The sequence below is a fragment of the Parasteatoda tepidariorum genome, chromosome 6 (genome assembly GCF_982258835.1).
Source record: "Parasteatoda tepidariorum strain Cologne lab strain chromosome 6, Ptep-v5.0, whole genome shotgun sequence".
Lineage (NCBI taxonomy): Eukaryota > Metazoa > Arthropoda > Arachnida > Araneae > Theridiidae > Parasteatoda > Parasteatoda tepidariorum.
The window spans coordinates 46,584,687-46,599,406 of NC_141760.1; the positions used below are offsets into that span (position 1 = coordinate 46,584,687).

Below are 14,720 nucleotides of genomic sequence, written 5' to 3' on the forward strand. Positions count from 1 at the left end.
TTTGTACATTTATCAAAAGATGACAACGTCAACAAAAGATAACAGCAACTGTTCTATATTGCCCTTTAATTTCTACTTACTTAATTACAAGTAATAATAATATTGAAATATGAAATAATAACATTACTTTAAATAACCAATATTAAATTATGAATTACCAATCATTATATTTATTAACTCGTACCTCATTTACGGTGAAATGATTTTGAATCAAACTTATTTCATAAGTAATAAGAGATACAATTTAAAAACAAAATTTAATCTACAATTACTACAAAATATATATATATATATATATATATATAAACACTTTCTTGAATAAATGCACACTTTCTTGAATAAAATATATATATATATATATATATATATATATATATATATATATATATATATATATATATATATATATATATATATATATATATATATATATATATATATATATATATATATATATATATATATATATATATATATATATATATATATATATATATATATATATATATATATATATATATATAAACACTTTCTTGAATAAATGCAGAAAAAAATCCATTAACTCTCAGTAATATCTCTAAGTGGAATATTTCCATACTTTCAATTACTTTCTGTTCATGAAAAAGAACTGAAAATAAATCTAAATAAAAATAGAACTATTCTATTAACTTACTAAAAGACATAAAATGATTCCCCAGTGATTATTCAACCTAAATTAAATTATTCTTGGTAAAAGGTTTACATTATGACCACCGGAATTGGAGAGGTCAGTAGCACAGCTTTCTAAGAATGAAGCTATTGATTATATTTGAGGTCATGTCATTTGTTAGAAAGTCTGATATGCTAAACTATAAAGAAAAAAACTGATAATAGAAATAAGTACTTTTTTTGTACATTGAAAAATAAAATACTCGTTATGAATTACCTTTAAACGTAATTACATTTTTATTTGAATTGGAAATATGAGTTTAACAATTGCTTTTTTCTCTTCATATGTTATATTATCATTTTTCTGTTACTAACTTAAAATAATTAATTATCTAAGAACAGGGCACAAAAAAACACAATAACTTTTGATCCAGTAACGAATTTTTGCGTGTTAAGATACAATTTTAATGATTGGAGAGGTTAATCTAAAATATGCTATTCAATTAGTGCATATTTTAAGTTACGAAAGCAGACACAACGGTTTGTCTGAATAAATAAATACATCTTTTCTTCCGACGAAGTTTTCTTTCTTTTTTTTCACTATTTCTTGACCCTTAAAATATGAAGTTTTCCGAATTCTGAAAAATAGAGTCACAATAGTTTACTTAGAAGAGCGGTTGAAAGTGTGAACTCCTAAAAGTTAATTTCTTCCGAATATTCCACTTCACTTAACGAACTATTTAAGAGAATCATAAACTTTTTGCCCTTGATTATAAAAGCTTGCTGATCAATAGATTTCAAAAATATTTTTCAATAATTATTTGTGATTTAATTTAGTAATAATTTTAAATTGTATGGCATACAAACTTATACATCATTTCATCGATATGTTTTTGAAAAATGAATCAAAATTCGAACAAAATCTGTTGAATAGTTCTTAAAAAATAAAATTTAAAAATACGTCTCTTTTTAAAATTTTTTTCATATTTCTATTTTTTAGATTTCTATTTGTCTAATTTCCATAATTTTTCGGGTTTTAAAATTTAAATTATATAATTGTATACTTAACTACCAAAAAATTAATCTAATGTTCTGCAAAAAAGTATATTTCTAAAAAAATTTGAAACAAATTTCCAAAAAAAATATATGAAACGTATTTTAAATTTAAAATAATACGAATTAAAGTTAATTAAAAAAAATACGAAAAAAATATTAGTTATTATGATATTTTGAGCTCGCGGTGTTAATGAAAAAATTTAGTATCAATTAAATTTAGTATCAAGTACCGTTCAGATAAAATATTGATTGCAAGAAAAGTGTGTTAAATTTTGTAATGGGTTAGTTTCAAGTCCATTATTTGAAAAATTAAACTTCCTGTCAAAAGATAACAACAAATTTCACAATGTGAACGTCACACAAATATAATTCCATGATATAGATAATTTTAAAAAAACTGGTCTCTCTTAATAAATTTGAGCTTAACTAAACGAAATAAAAAATTTTAACTAATGTCAAAGAGATAAAATAATAAAATTACAGCACAGCAATATTTAATGTAAATTTATATTTTTTTCTGGTAAAATTTTGTGATATATATTGTCATATTTTTGTCGGAAAATTAAACTGAAATTTAACGATAAAATTTAATGTCCTAATAATGAAATGATTGCAAACAGCCAATGCCATTTTGTCATTCCATGTAATAAATACTCGTACTAAATACAGTTGCAATGTAAAAATTTAATGCTCCACGATGAATTTTTAATTTTAAGGGTGCCCCGTAACTGAAGTAGTCTGAAACTCTCTGATCTAAACTATTAAAATAATGAGTTTCAGACTACCTCTACTCCCTCATCATATTTACAAGGCCCCAAAATTCCAAAACTGTTCAAGAAAGTAGGTGTTTATTTAGAGATTCCTATGATTCACACTTTTTTAATAATTTCATAACTTAAAATGTCATTTGCACGAATTAATTATCATAAGACACTGGAACCAAAAAAGTTCTATATTGCATTGATGAAAATAATTAAAGGGAAGAACGTTTTTTTTAATAAAAAAATAAGAAACGCCTATATGCAAATAAGGTATTAGATGATAACTAAGCTCTTCTCGGACAACTCTGCCACGCAGTGGCCTGTGATTTCATAAAGCAGTGGTGCTGTGATCAAATTTGTGTAGAGGTACCTCATTTGCTTGCCAAAGCTTGGAACATTGTAGCTTATTGCAATCTTTTTTTTTAACTTTTTATGTTGACACATCGTTACTATAGCCAGTTGTCATCCTCTGAACGATGCCACAAGATGGCGGACAGTTGCGATACTCGAGGTAGGCCAGTCACAGTCAAGTTGTTTTAAGGACCTCAGGATTTCCAGAAATGAGAAGTGTAGTGTGCACTCTTTGGAAATAGTTAACAGGGGCAGGAACATTGGTCTACCGACCTGGTCAAGGCCTCAAAGAAGCAACAACGCAGGCTCAAGACCGTTAAAAACATCTTGACAGAGGGATGGGTCCACGACAGCATCACAACTGCCTCGCAACCAGTATAATGCAACAGGAACAACCATTTAACGGATAACAGTGGCTCGGAGACTTTATGCAGGTGGATGGCATGTCAGATCTCCTGTAGTCCGCATCCCTTTGACAGCGAACCACCAGAAGGGCAGTGTAACATGGTACCGAGAACACCTGTCTTGTAATGGTCTGCGCAAGCATCATGGCAGGCGAGCATACCGATTTTCAAGTTTCCGATAGAGAAACTCTTATAGGCCAACTGTACAGGGACGAGACATTTGTAACCTATGTGAGACTTTTCCAAGAAGTATATGAAATAAATTTCATCTGGACGATAATACCCATCCACACAGGTCTCAGTTGGTGGACGAATGTCTTCAATCGGAGAATATTCAATGATTGGACTGGCTTGCGACGTCCATTGACCCTAATCTTATCGAAGATGCACGGGACGCTCAAAGATCAACTCCAACAACTATCGATGAGCTCAAGGAGGGAGTGTGGTTTTCACAGGGAAGTGCCCTAGTGAACTATATGAAGCGCTGGCGCAAGAGTTGTATAGCTGTAGAGGCAATCGCATACCCCATTAGACATGTTTTTCTCTGACTGATGGGGTGTCAGTCAGCTGCTGTGCTGGATAAGTGACAGTTTCCTTATCTAAGGTACAGAATGAGCCCATTTTTGTTTTCCCACATATTGGTCTTATGTCGGATGATATTTTGGCCAGATTCAGTTTTATTTGTTTTGTCAGTTTTTTTTTGCCAAAAAAAAACATTTCTTCCTTTAATTATTTTTACCAGTGCAGTTTGTTGAAATCAAACAACTTATTAAAACTAAGATGTACTGCTTCTTATTTTGAAGAATAAACGTCTAGAATTAATCAAGTAACATAAAGAGATGATGATGAATGATTCGTAAAAACCATTTTTATCTTACAAACAAGTGCTTATTTACGTATTCTTTCAGACATACGTACAAACATATTAATACAATCAGTAGTATAGATTGATAATTTGAAGTAGCAATTAATATAGAAGGAAATATAATTATAAATAGTTTTCTGTGCTTTTGTGTAATTTAAAGAGGGAAAGGAATAAACTCACGCCTCAAAAACTAATATCGCTCATGAGCTGCAATAGTGGCACAACTTAAATAAACACGTGTTTTTGGACTAAGAACAGGTGTAAAAATGAAATTACACATTCTTTTCAGCAACAAAGTAGCACAACTCTTAATTCAACTTGAAGGTAATCTTCATTTAAGCAAACTAAAGCATTTCTTATGCATTTTCCTTAGCAATGAAAACTTTGAACTCACTTATCTTAAAATATGATTTATTCTGCCGCTATTGCAGCCCATAAGCGATATGGTCAGCACAAAAATATTGAAAAAAAGAGAAAAATTTTGAGATTCAATGCTTATAAAAATAAAAAAGATTTTAAAAAAACTTTGTGGAAAACATAGCAAGAATGACCGACAAATATCGTTGCAGACAAAGAAACTTTTGATAAAACGCAATCACAATTTATTACAGCCAAAAATGCTGTATTTCAATCGATAATCGGGTGAAAACGAAATAAATTTCAATGTTTCATTTTGTAACGTAAATATGTCAAAGTATTTCTTGAGAATACTCAAACTTAAATAGATGTAAATAAATAAGTAAAGTAAACATGAAACATAGTTTTATATAGATTAGTGATTTAATTTATTAATTCGCTGTTATATTTTGATTTACAAGTCAATTTTTTATGCGTTTTTATTATTGCTTTGTTTGTACGTTTAGAAGCTTTTTTTTTTAATTTGTAGAAAGATCCCTACCATAAAAAAAACCTTGAAAACATCATAAGGATATGCAAATTTTTAAAGAAATTTTAAAAAAACTTGGTAAATTCATTTTTGAGTTGAAAACTCATGTCATTTTTAAACATTCAGAGAAATAAAAAATTATCCAAAAGCTTCTGCAACATCAAAATGTAGAAATAAATGAACAAAAATAAAATAAGGTGTTACTCAAGATACAGCTTCAAGCAATACGGAGAATGGAAATATAGTAAAAACTATCAGAATAGGATTAAATTTACCATGTTTCAGGCCCTATGAGTAAGCAAAAAAGCTCAAGTTGTTTTTACCGGAGCGCTTTGGTAATTATTTTGATAAAATATCGTTTTATAATGTGTGATAAAATTTGGTAAATGTGGTAAAATATCGTAATTTTATCATTACACCCTAAAGTATTGCATTAAAACCATTTATTCTGTTAAATGTACTCTTCAGTTTTGCATTTTTTAATAAATGCGTGATTACAAGTATTTTGAAAACCAGAACCTCTGGCAAACCGTTACCATATGAACAGAACAATTACCAAATGAATGGTTTAAATACTGTATATTTTGGTTTTATTAACCAGAATTATGGGTTTTTTACCAGAAATTTCACTAACATACAGAATAGTAACTTTACTAGAATTTTTTTCTTCGTCAAGCATCTGAACAAATTTTGAAACCTAGCTTTAAACTATGATTAAATAAGTATATACCTTTATTTATGTCAAAATCTTCGTGACGATTGAGAAAAACTTATTTTTCATCTCTAAGAAAACTAAACTTATAAAAATAAGCCAATTTTAGTAACACCTTTTTAATATTTAAATATAAACTTCTAATTATTGGATTCGCCGATGTAGGTCGCTCAATATTTCTTTGATATGCTACGCTTTTTGACAGTTTTTTCAATATTCGTATATCTATTTGAAATAAATATGGGTTATTAGATAAGAATTCGAAATGAATATGCAACTGTGTTACAGGAATTTTTGAACAAATTGTAATAGAATAGTAAAAAATGAAATAGTTCTCAGATTTATATTAATGAAAGAATCAAGAATTGAAGTATTTTTTCGCTTAGGCTGTGATGATGGAAGGCTTTGCATCAAAAAAATTATCAAACTTTGTTATTAAAGACATTTAGATAACGCGATATTTAATTACTTAATTACTGATATGTAAAATTGAATCAATAAAGAGAAAAATGTGATATTAAATGTCCTAGAATGTGAAGCTAAATAAAGTTTTAAATTTGAGTGGGATTCGCAGATGTATCATTGCACCTCAGCATTGGTAATAATTTTAAAGGCTTATCTAATATCACCTGGTTAGAAAAACGTCTATTAATTTGTCACAAAGAGTTAATAGTGCTTTAGTCAAAAAAATTACTCTTCAAAGATTTCTTGTTGACATTGAATCCCTATTCAATTCAGCTTCAATATATGATCCCCAACCAATGGCATTCTAAGTAACAATTAACTCCAAATTGAAAGCCCCTTCAACGGTGAGCATCAGATGATTCTTCATACGATCTTGAGATTCTTATTCTTTCCCTCTTTTACTTCTCCAAATAACTCCTGCGACTATTTTCGGAAAAGTAGTGTCCAAGTTTTCACTTAAATAATGCAAACTTTTTCTAATAAAATATAAAAGTCACCAAGGAAAGAATTTTGTAATTAACCGTTTCAGTGCTGAAAAGTTTTCTTATATATGTGCGAAATGAAATGCGCAGTAATTTCATCGCACAATAAAAATCACAATTGAGTAAAATGAATAAAAATTGCGATTGATATGAATTCAACTGCTCTCAATAGATGCGAAAATATACTAACCAACAGCAGCGTCTCCGCACTTTTGGTACAAAACATGCATTTTTGGTACATAACAAGCGAAGCGCAATAGCCCTTCACCGCACTCAAACGGTTAAGGATAGAAGTTTCCATCAAGGGATAGAAGCTTCTAATAGAAAGTTTGAAATTAATAATAGAATTTCTAAATATGGGATAGAAGTTTCGAATAAAGGGAAATAAATTATTAATTAAGGATAGAAGTTTTTAATATTGAATAGAAGTTTTCAATAAAAATAGAAGTTAGGGAACGAAATTTTCCATTAAAACATGGAATTTTCCAATAAAAGAAAAAGTTTCGAATAAACGATAGAAGTTTTTAACAAAAGAAAAAGCTTTCAATGAAGGAAATAAAATTCCAATAAAGGAAAGAAGTTAACAATTAAAAAGTTTTACTGAGGTATTACAACCCCTCGCATATTATGTTCGATTTTCCGTTATGAATATATGCATTTACGTCTGCTTATCAACCTTTTTTGATCAAAACTCTATAATTTACTTGGTTACAGCTTGTGTGACGCATGTTGAACAGTAATCAAATTTTCTCCTCTGTAAGTGATGATACTCAAATTTCAGCATTCTTTCTACTACCTGACACTTCTTTCAGACTAACATTAAAATACTTGCTTCTTGAGTTACATAAGCAAAATCGATTTAAAATTAAAATCAATCGCATTCCCCAGATTTCTTAGTATTTCCTGAGAGTTTGATTTAAAATGCATTTTCAATTTTAGGCTTTAGCCTCAATTTGTATGAGCTCTAGAATGTGTGTAGCAACAATATATATAAATCTGAGCTGGAGCAATAAAAAATAGCTTAATATTTAAAATAAATAGAATTTTTTAAGAAATAAAAAAGAATATTAAATTTTCATAAAGCAAAAAATATTCAAATGCAAAATTACACGTTGCATCAAGTTACATCACAAGAAGAATTAATTTCAATGTAATAATATGATTTTAAAATTTTCCTATAAAAAAAGCCTTTACTGAAGTTTAAATCTTTGACTTCTGTAATAATTACCATTAAATTTTTAAGGACTTACTTTGAAGCTATTTTAATGAATAAAATGAAATTTAAGAACTACCTGACGAATCCTACTGAAATAGTATGATCCACTACTTGGTTTTTGGCCAATTTTCTTTTTTCAAGCCACTTTTCCTTTGGGACTAAATACAAGTGAAGTTCAACCAGCTTAAAAAAAAGAATTATTAATTAATATTGAATCCAACAAAAGTAAGCAATGATTGCATATAAAAAGAGTACAATAAAAGTTATTTAAAACTTTACTAACGATTTATTTTCATATGGGGAACAGCTTAATAGTTACAATATAAAGCCAAACTGTAAGAAATTTTAGAACAATTATGTTTCGATATAGGTTTGATATGATGGTTTATCATTCACCTCGCTAAGAGTGTATTTCCTCCTAATCATTACCTTAAGATATTTAAAAACGCTTAAATAATGTTGCCCTTAAATATCAAACTAATTTATATATAAAATTTGGCAAAAATACTTGACTTCCTTGCAATGAAAAATATGCATTTATTTTTATGAGTTACTTTTTTTAATCATATTCATGCTGCTCCAGCAGTTATATTTATCCTATGGTTAAATAAAAATATTGTTTGTGTTATAAGTGAAAATATTTCATAAAAATAACTTCCTTAACGATTAAAATTTTGCACTTACTTTAATGAGCTACTTTGCTTCCCAATGCTCATTCTGTTGCTGTTTTTATTTTAACCTAATGTTTATAATTAAATAAAAATAATGAAAAGAATAAGAATGATTAAAAAATGTTTGAAAATAATTTTGAAATAAACAACATTTTGTACGATTAAAACAAGAAATTTATTTTAATAATTTTTGATTCCCGATGCTCATCGCGTTTGCAGTTGCTATTTTCATATTATTAACAAATAATTATTTTAATAGGAATTTTAAAATTAGATAATTATTAATACTCATTCCATTATTTGATAATATTCGAAAAATCCAATTTTTTGTAAGGTTTAAATTTTATACATTTGCATTAATAATTTACTTTGTTTACTAATATTCATTCTGTTACATCAGCTTATTTTTGTGAAATGGTTTAATAAAAATAATAACTATGGCATGAATAATGATGAGGAATTATTTGGAAAGAATAACTAAACGAATAACACTTTTAACGATTAAAATTATGCAATTGTTTTGATTATTTACTTTGTTTTTAATTCAAATCACATTTGAAATTATGGCTGTAAAGACAATTACATTGAAAAGTTTTATTGCATATGAAATTTAAAATGAAAATATATCCTAATAAATCCAACAAATGAAAACTATGCTGTATGCAAAGATATTAAAAATTAATTAATAATCTGGTGAAAAACCATTTTTTTTATTCACATTACACCATCCTGTTTGATACACTTTATATTAGATTATCTAAGCCAGAGGTCACCAAAGTGGTCTATATAGACCCCCAAGGGTCTATTTAACAAAAGCGGGGGTCGATCTAAGACAGGGGGGCGAATGGGGGTCGATCCGAATCGGAAGGGTCGATTGTGGGTCGGGAAAAAAAACAGTTCTCAATACGCAAATCACACATACCTAATTAAGTATGTAATATTTGTGAATTTTTTTTATAATTGACTCAATATCAGTTTCTTTATGAAACATAAATTAATAAACGTATATTTATTGGGGGGAAACAAGTATTTACGTACCACCGAGCAGTGGCACGAACTCAGCGCAGTTTATAAGTCATATGCATATGTGACTTATAAACTGCTACTTGTCCAAATGTCACGTGTGACGAGCATTGACGTTACAAATGCAAATATCACACGCAGTTTCTGCTATCTTTGCAAACTGTGTTGAATATTTGCAGTGTCATTTTTAAAACTTTTATAGTTTTGGATAATTAGTTATTGTTTCGATAAAACCATTCGTTTAGTTTAGATATCAATTTCAATTATCAATGCACAAAAAAAGAGGTAAGCATTAATAATATGGATTAGTACAGCCCACGACAAAACTATAGCACACTTTGTATCTTTTTACGAAAATTACAAAATTGACCAATTTTGACGAATATTAAAATTGACCAATTTTGAACCCAATATAGCGAACCTTGCAAAAAAACACCAGGCATACCCATCTCATTGATCAAGAAGCAGGAAATCTTTAGTTACTTTACTTATTATATCTACTTATGCATAATTACTTATTATTTAATAATAAGGTATTTAAATTTCAATATAAATATATTTTTCATGAAACTATTGTTACACAATGTACTATTACTTTAATAAATGTTTAAAATCATAAAATAAATGTGCAAACACAGTATCTAATAGAGTTTTATTTTAATTAACAGAAAATTACTTTTGTGGGGGTCGATGGAGATTTCGAAAAATTATATAGGGGTCGATGATCAAAAAAGTTTGGCGATCCCTGATCAAAGCAATTAATATCTAACTCATTCCATGCATCAAAAATGCAATCAACAAGATCATACTAAGTTGAATATCGCATCCTATTTTTATAAATGTTTCTTGCGAGTAATCTTTAATTTTTTTACATTTGTATCAGGAGAATATGGTGACCAATTCAAAATATTTATTTTTGTTCATACCAATTTTTTAAAATCTTAGATGTGTGGAAGATACTTAGTAGAATATGAAGTTTAAACCTCCTAGAAGATAACCTTATGCTAACAGTTGCTACTTTAATACTTCTAAATAAGATTGAGAGTTCATGTTTTTTGGTATCAGTACTAACTTAGTTTTAGAACATGTTGAAATTCAACAGTAAAAAATTACAGATCCTCTTTTAAAACAACAACTCTAGTAGCGACTGCTAAAACCGTCAGAACAGTCAAAATAAAGCATTTTTACCAGAAAATTTGACACATTTTTCCAATTTTTTCAAATTAATATTCTACTGCATCCATTACTGATTAAATAAATGTTGATCTGTTTTCTGTTAATTTTTATAGATATGGTGAAACTGATATGACAGTTATTAAGAATTCTTAAAACAGTAGATTTAGAAATATTTTTATGATACTCACTTCTAATTTGTCGAGAAAATATTTTTACAAGACAGTTATTCAAATTATGTTCATCATTTCATTGAATGACGTTATCTTTTGATATTTCTTTCATTTTTTATTCCGAATGCATTTTCAATAGCGCTTTATGATCTTTTTTATATAGGTAGAAATATTTTGAACTTACTAACCTTTACTACATCTAATCCATATTTTCTTATTTCAATTCTGTCTAACTTAATTCCAAACGTCATTTTTAAAACTAAAGCACAGAGGAAAAAATATTTTCCTCAAAATAAATGAAAACGATATTTTTAGAAAATGAAAGTTAAATCTTCTAAAAACTAAATAATAATTTGGAAATTTCAATAAAAAGTAATAGTATTTATAAAGTATAAAAACAAAGTATTAAGTCCTTTTGTTCATCAGTCAAAATAAATGACAAATATTTTCTAAATAATTTATTAATTGGTTAGAATTACAAAGTATTAAAAATATTTAAGCATGTTACAGCAAACGATTGCATAAATAAAATTAAAAACAAAACAATGCTTAAACATAGCATTATCGTTTGTTTAACAAAAACACAGCTATCCTCATATATACGGACCGAAGCATATAAGAACAATTATTTGAGTATATTAAATAAAAAAAAAAGCTGTTATTTTTTACTAATATTTTAATTTTACTTTATAATTATCATTTGCTTGAGAAATAGATGTAAAATTCGTTTAAAAGCGATATCCATTTGTCTTATAAGTATATATTAAAAAGAATTTTATGTCTTTGATTCATTTTAGATATTACTAATATTAACTGAATTTATTTAATTAATATTACCTGAACTTATTTAATTTAGTAACTTCATTTGACTTAAAGTGAGCTATTTCTTGGCAGCATAACCAAAATTTACGTAAATCAAAAGGATTATTATAGAAAATAAATAACGTAAAAATAAAAAACCAAAGGATTTGTTTTCATTTATGAAAGAAAGATAAAAAAAATTATGCATTGAAAATATTTTAACTGCCGTTTCCCAAATGTTTTAAAAGTCTATAAAACCTATACAATATTATTTAAATGTTACGAAAGATATTTGTATATTAATTTTAATTGTTCCAAAGCGAATAATTCTGAAAAATAATTTGGATCATTTGTATTACCATTGGAAAAACTATGGAATAATTAAAAGTAGCTTATTTTATAGTAACTAAGAAAAAATGAGTAAAACGCAAATAAATTAAGTAATTTAAATATACTGTCATATTTATATTACCTAAATGACTGCCTGCTTTTTTTTACCTTTTTTGTGATTTATTTTTATCATAGCACAAAAGACCTATATCAAAAAAATTACTTAGTACAAAGTTATTATAGCACTTCTTTTTCTGTTATCCAGCTCAAAATTTCCAAAAAATTCATTAATCTTGCAATAAAATAACACTTCACAATAATATAAAATTCTAAAGAAAATGATTTTACCCAAGATATTAGGCAGTCAACGAGAGACAAAAGCGTATCACGTTCCTTAAAACTACCATTGCATCAAACAACCAAATTTCTTTTTGGTTCTATCATGTCATATAAAGTCGTATTTGAATTGGAATAAAGAAACAATTCAACCAATGGTGTTCAAACCTTAATTCTGATTTTACTGATTACAAAGAAATTTAACAATAGTATGATTGCTGTTCTTAGATATGCAACTATATTGATAAAATTATTAAAAGAATATCTCAGTACTCAAAAAATTTATGTATCATAATCTAATTTAATAATCAGTTAAATATAAGTGTTCAGTTAAATAAAGTGACATAAAATAAAGAAACAAAATCCAAATAAAAAAAATAAAACTCCCAAGTTTCAGCCAAAATATTGATGTGCACAACTATATATTGTTTTACACTATACACATACATCTTTGCTGTTCTCTAATTACGCATGTAGGATCTAAGTGTGTTGTCATGTTGTTTAATTTTTATGTTGTTAGCGAACTCAGAAATATTGCCTTTATTTTTTTCTATTTTTAATTTTATTTTCATTATGAATTAATTGTCTCTGTATTAATCTTATATTAATTGTTTTCACTTTGATTTGCTTTAACATCATTATATACATAACTTTACTTCACTTCCCCTTCTTTTCTCTTCATATTTTTCCGCTGAGTAGCAATAGATAAATGAGTCGCTCAGAAGCCAATGCGGTTAAGTCCAAAACACAAAAATTTAGAAAATTAATGTTTTTTGATACATTAGTTTTTAAAATTCTTGGTTTAATAATTTAATTAGAAAAGTTTATAAAGTCTTTTTTCGAGGTGTAAACTCTGCAAAAAAACAAGATATGTACAGGATGTCTAAATAAAAACGTAAGTATTTATTGAAATAATGACAGCATCTTAAAAATTTTAGGACTTATACCTTTTGGCAGCTGAAAAAGATAAGAAATTTATGTAAAAAAATATTGATAAAAAGTGGACTTATTCACAATGGCTTCTGAAATTATTATACAATATATTCAGAAGCTATTAAAAAAAGGGCTGTCTAACCTAGAAAAAAGTAACCAACGAGTAAATCCTTTAATAACTAAGAAGATTATTATTTATTTCATCAAAATTTCCAAAAATCAGAAAATATCAAAAAATGGACTTAACCGCATTGGCTTCTGAGCGGCTCAAATAAAAATGTTATTTGGAATGTTCTTATATGCAGAGAGTTATCCACTTTAGAAAAAGTGAAATAATAAATATATTCATTAGAAGTTTCAAATTAATTTTAAAGCAAAAAAATATGATTAAATGATTAACAAAGAAACTAAGAAGACGTCAAAAATGATTATTCTAAACACCTTGAAATTTCAACTGCCAATCAAATCGGTTTCTTATTTTTACAACTCTTTCCTCTATAGTGATTCCCAAATTTCACATGTTTTTTGTTTTTATCTATCCTCAAATATTAACTTTCAACTTTTAATTTGTGTGCCTTTCTTTGGCTCCACATTTAAGAATAGTCATTAAGGAACACACAGTATGACTAAATGAAATTAATGGGATGCTTGGCATTCTAGAGGATAAGTAAAGCTACATGAATTTAGATAACACAAGGAAATTAGGTTTAAGTATTCCACTTGAATTTAAGTAACATAAACCAATCACCAGCTCATCAATTTATATTAAAGCTTAGTTTACGGTGCAATTACGAATTTCGAAGCAATTATTAGAGATTAGCTAGTAAAGATCTCTCCCTTTTATAAATTTAAATAAATAATCTTTAAATTCCTAATATTTTCACTGGTTTAATTTGATAAGTATTAAGATCCATATACCACTATAGTTCTCTCTTCCATTCACCAAGTGTATGCCATGAATTAGAGGGAAATAACCTCATGAGAAGGATTCATTGAACAGTAACTTTACGCATCGGTAACAGTATCGAACAAGTCTTTATTTTTCGTATTCGTGTCAGATACCTTGTTTTATTTCATTTACCTTTCTTTTTTCATTACACTCATCCATAATAATTTCACCCCTAAAAATTTATTCAAACATCTAGTACCTTTTCATATTAAGAACATTTTTACTTATTTAGTACCGGTTCTGAAAAATATTTACTCAGGATATGGTTTTCTTCAAGCAAGCACTTCAAAAACATTTCATTATTCTGAATATATTTTTATATAAAAGTAAAATATTAAGGCGGCTTAGATAATGATTACGCTTGTTTTCTAAGTGAATGTTTTAAATATACAAGGATGAAGGCCGTCTTTTTTTAAAAAAAGCAAAAAATCATAAATTTTCAATAATTCTTACATGGTTTTTAGAAATTCAAAATTAATACTTGC

At 27.3% G+C, this 14,720-nt stretch overlaps 1 protein-coding gene across 1 annotated transcript in view; it reads right to left on the reverse strand.

Moving 5' to 3' along the window:
• LOC107451190 (uncharacterized) overlaps window positions 1-14,720 on the reverse strand; it is a 148,308-nt gene that overhangs the window by 129,708 nt on the left and 3,880 nt on the right. The window contains exon 2 of the mRNA XM_016067207.4: window positions 7,923-8,029. Within this exon, the coding sequence (XP_015922693.3) occupies window positions 7,923-8,029 (107 nt within the window). The remainder of the gene's footprint in view (window positions 1-7,922; window positions 8,030-14,720) is intronic.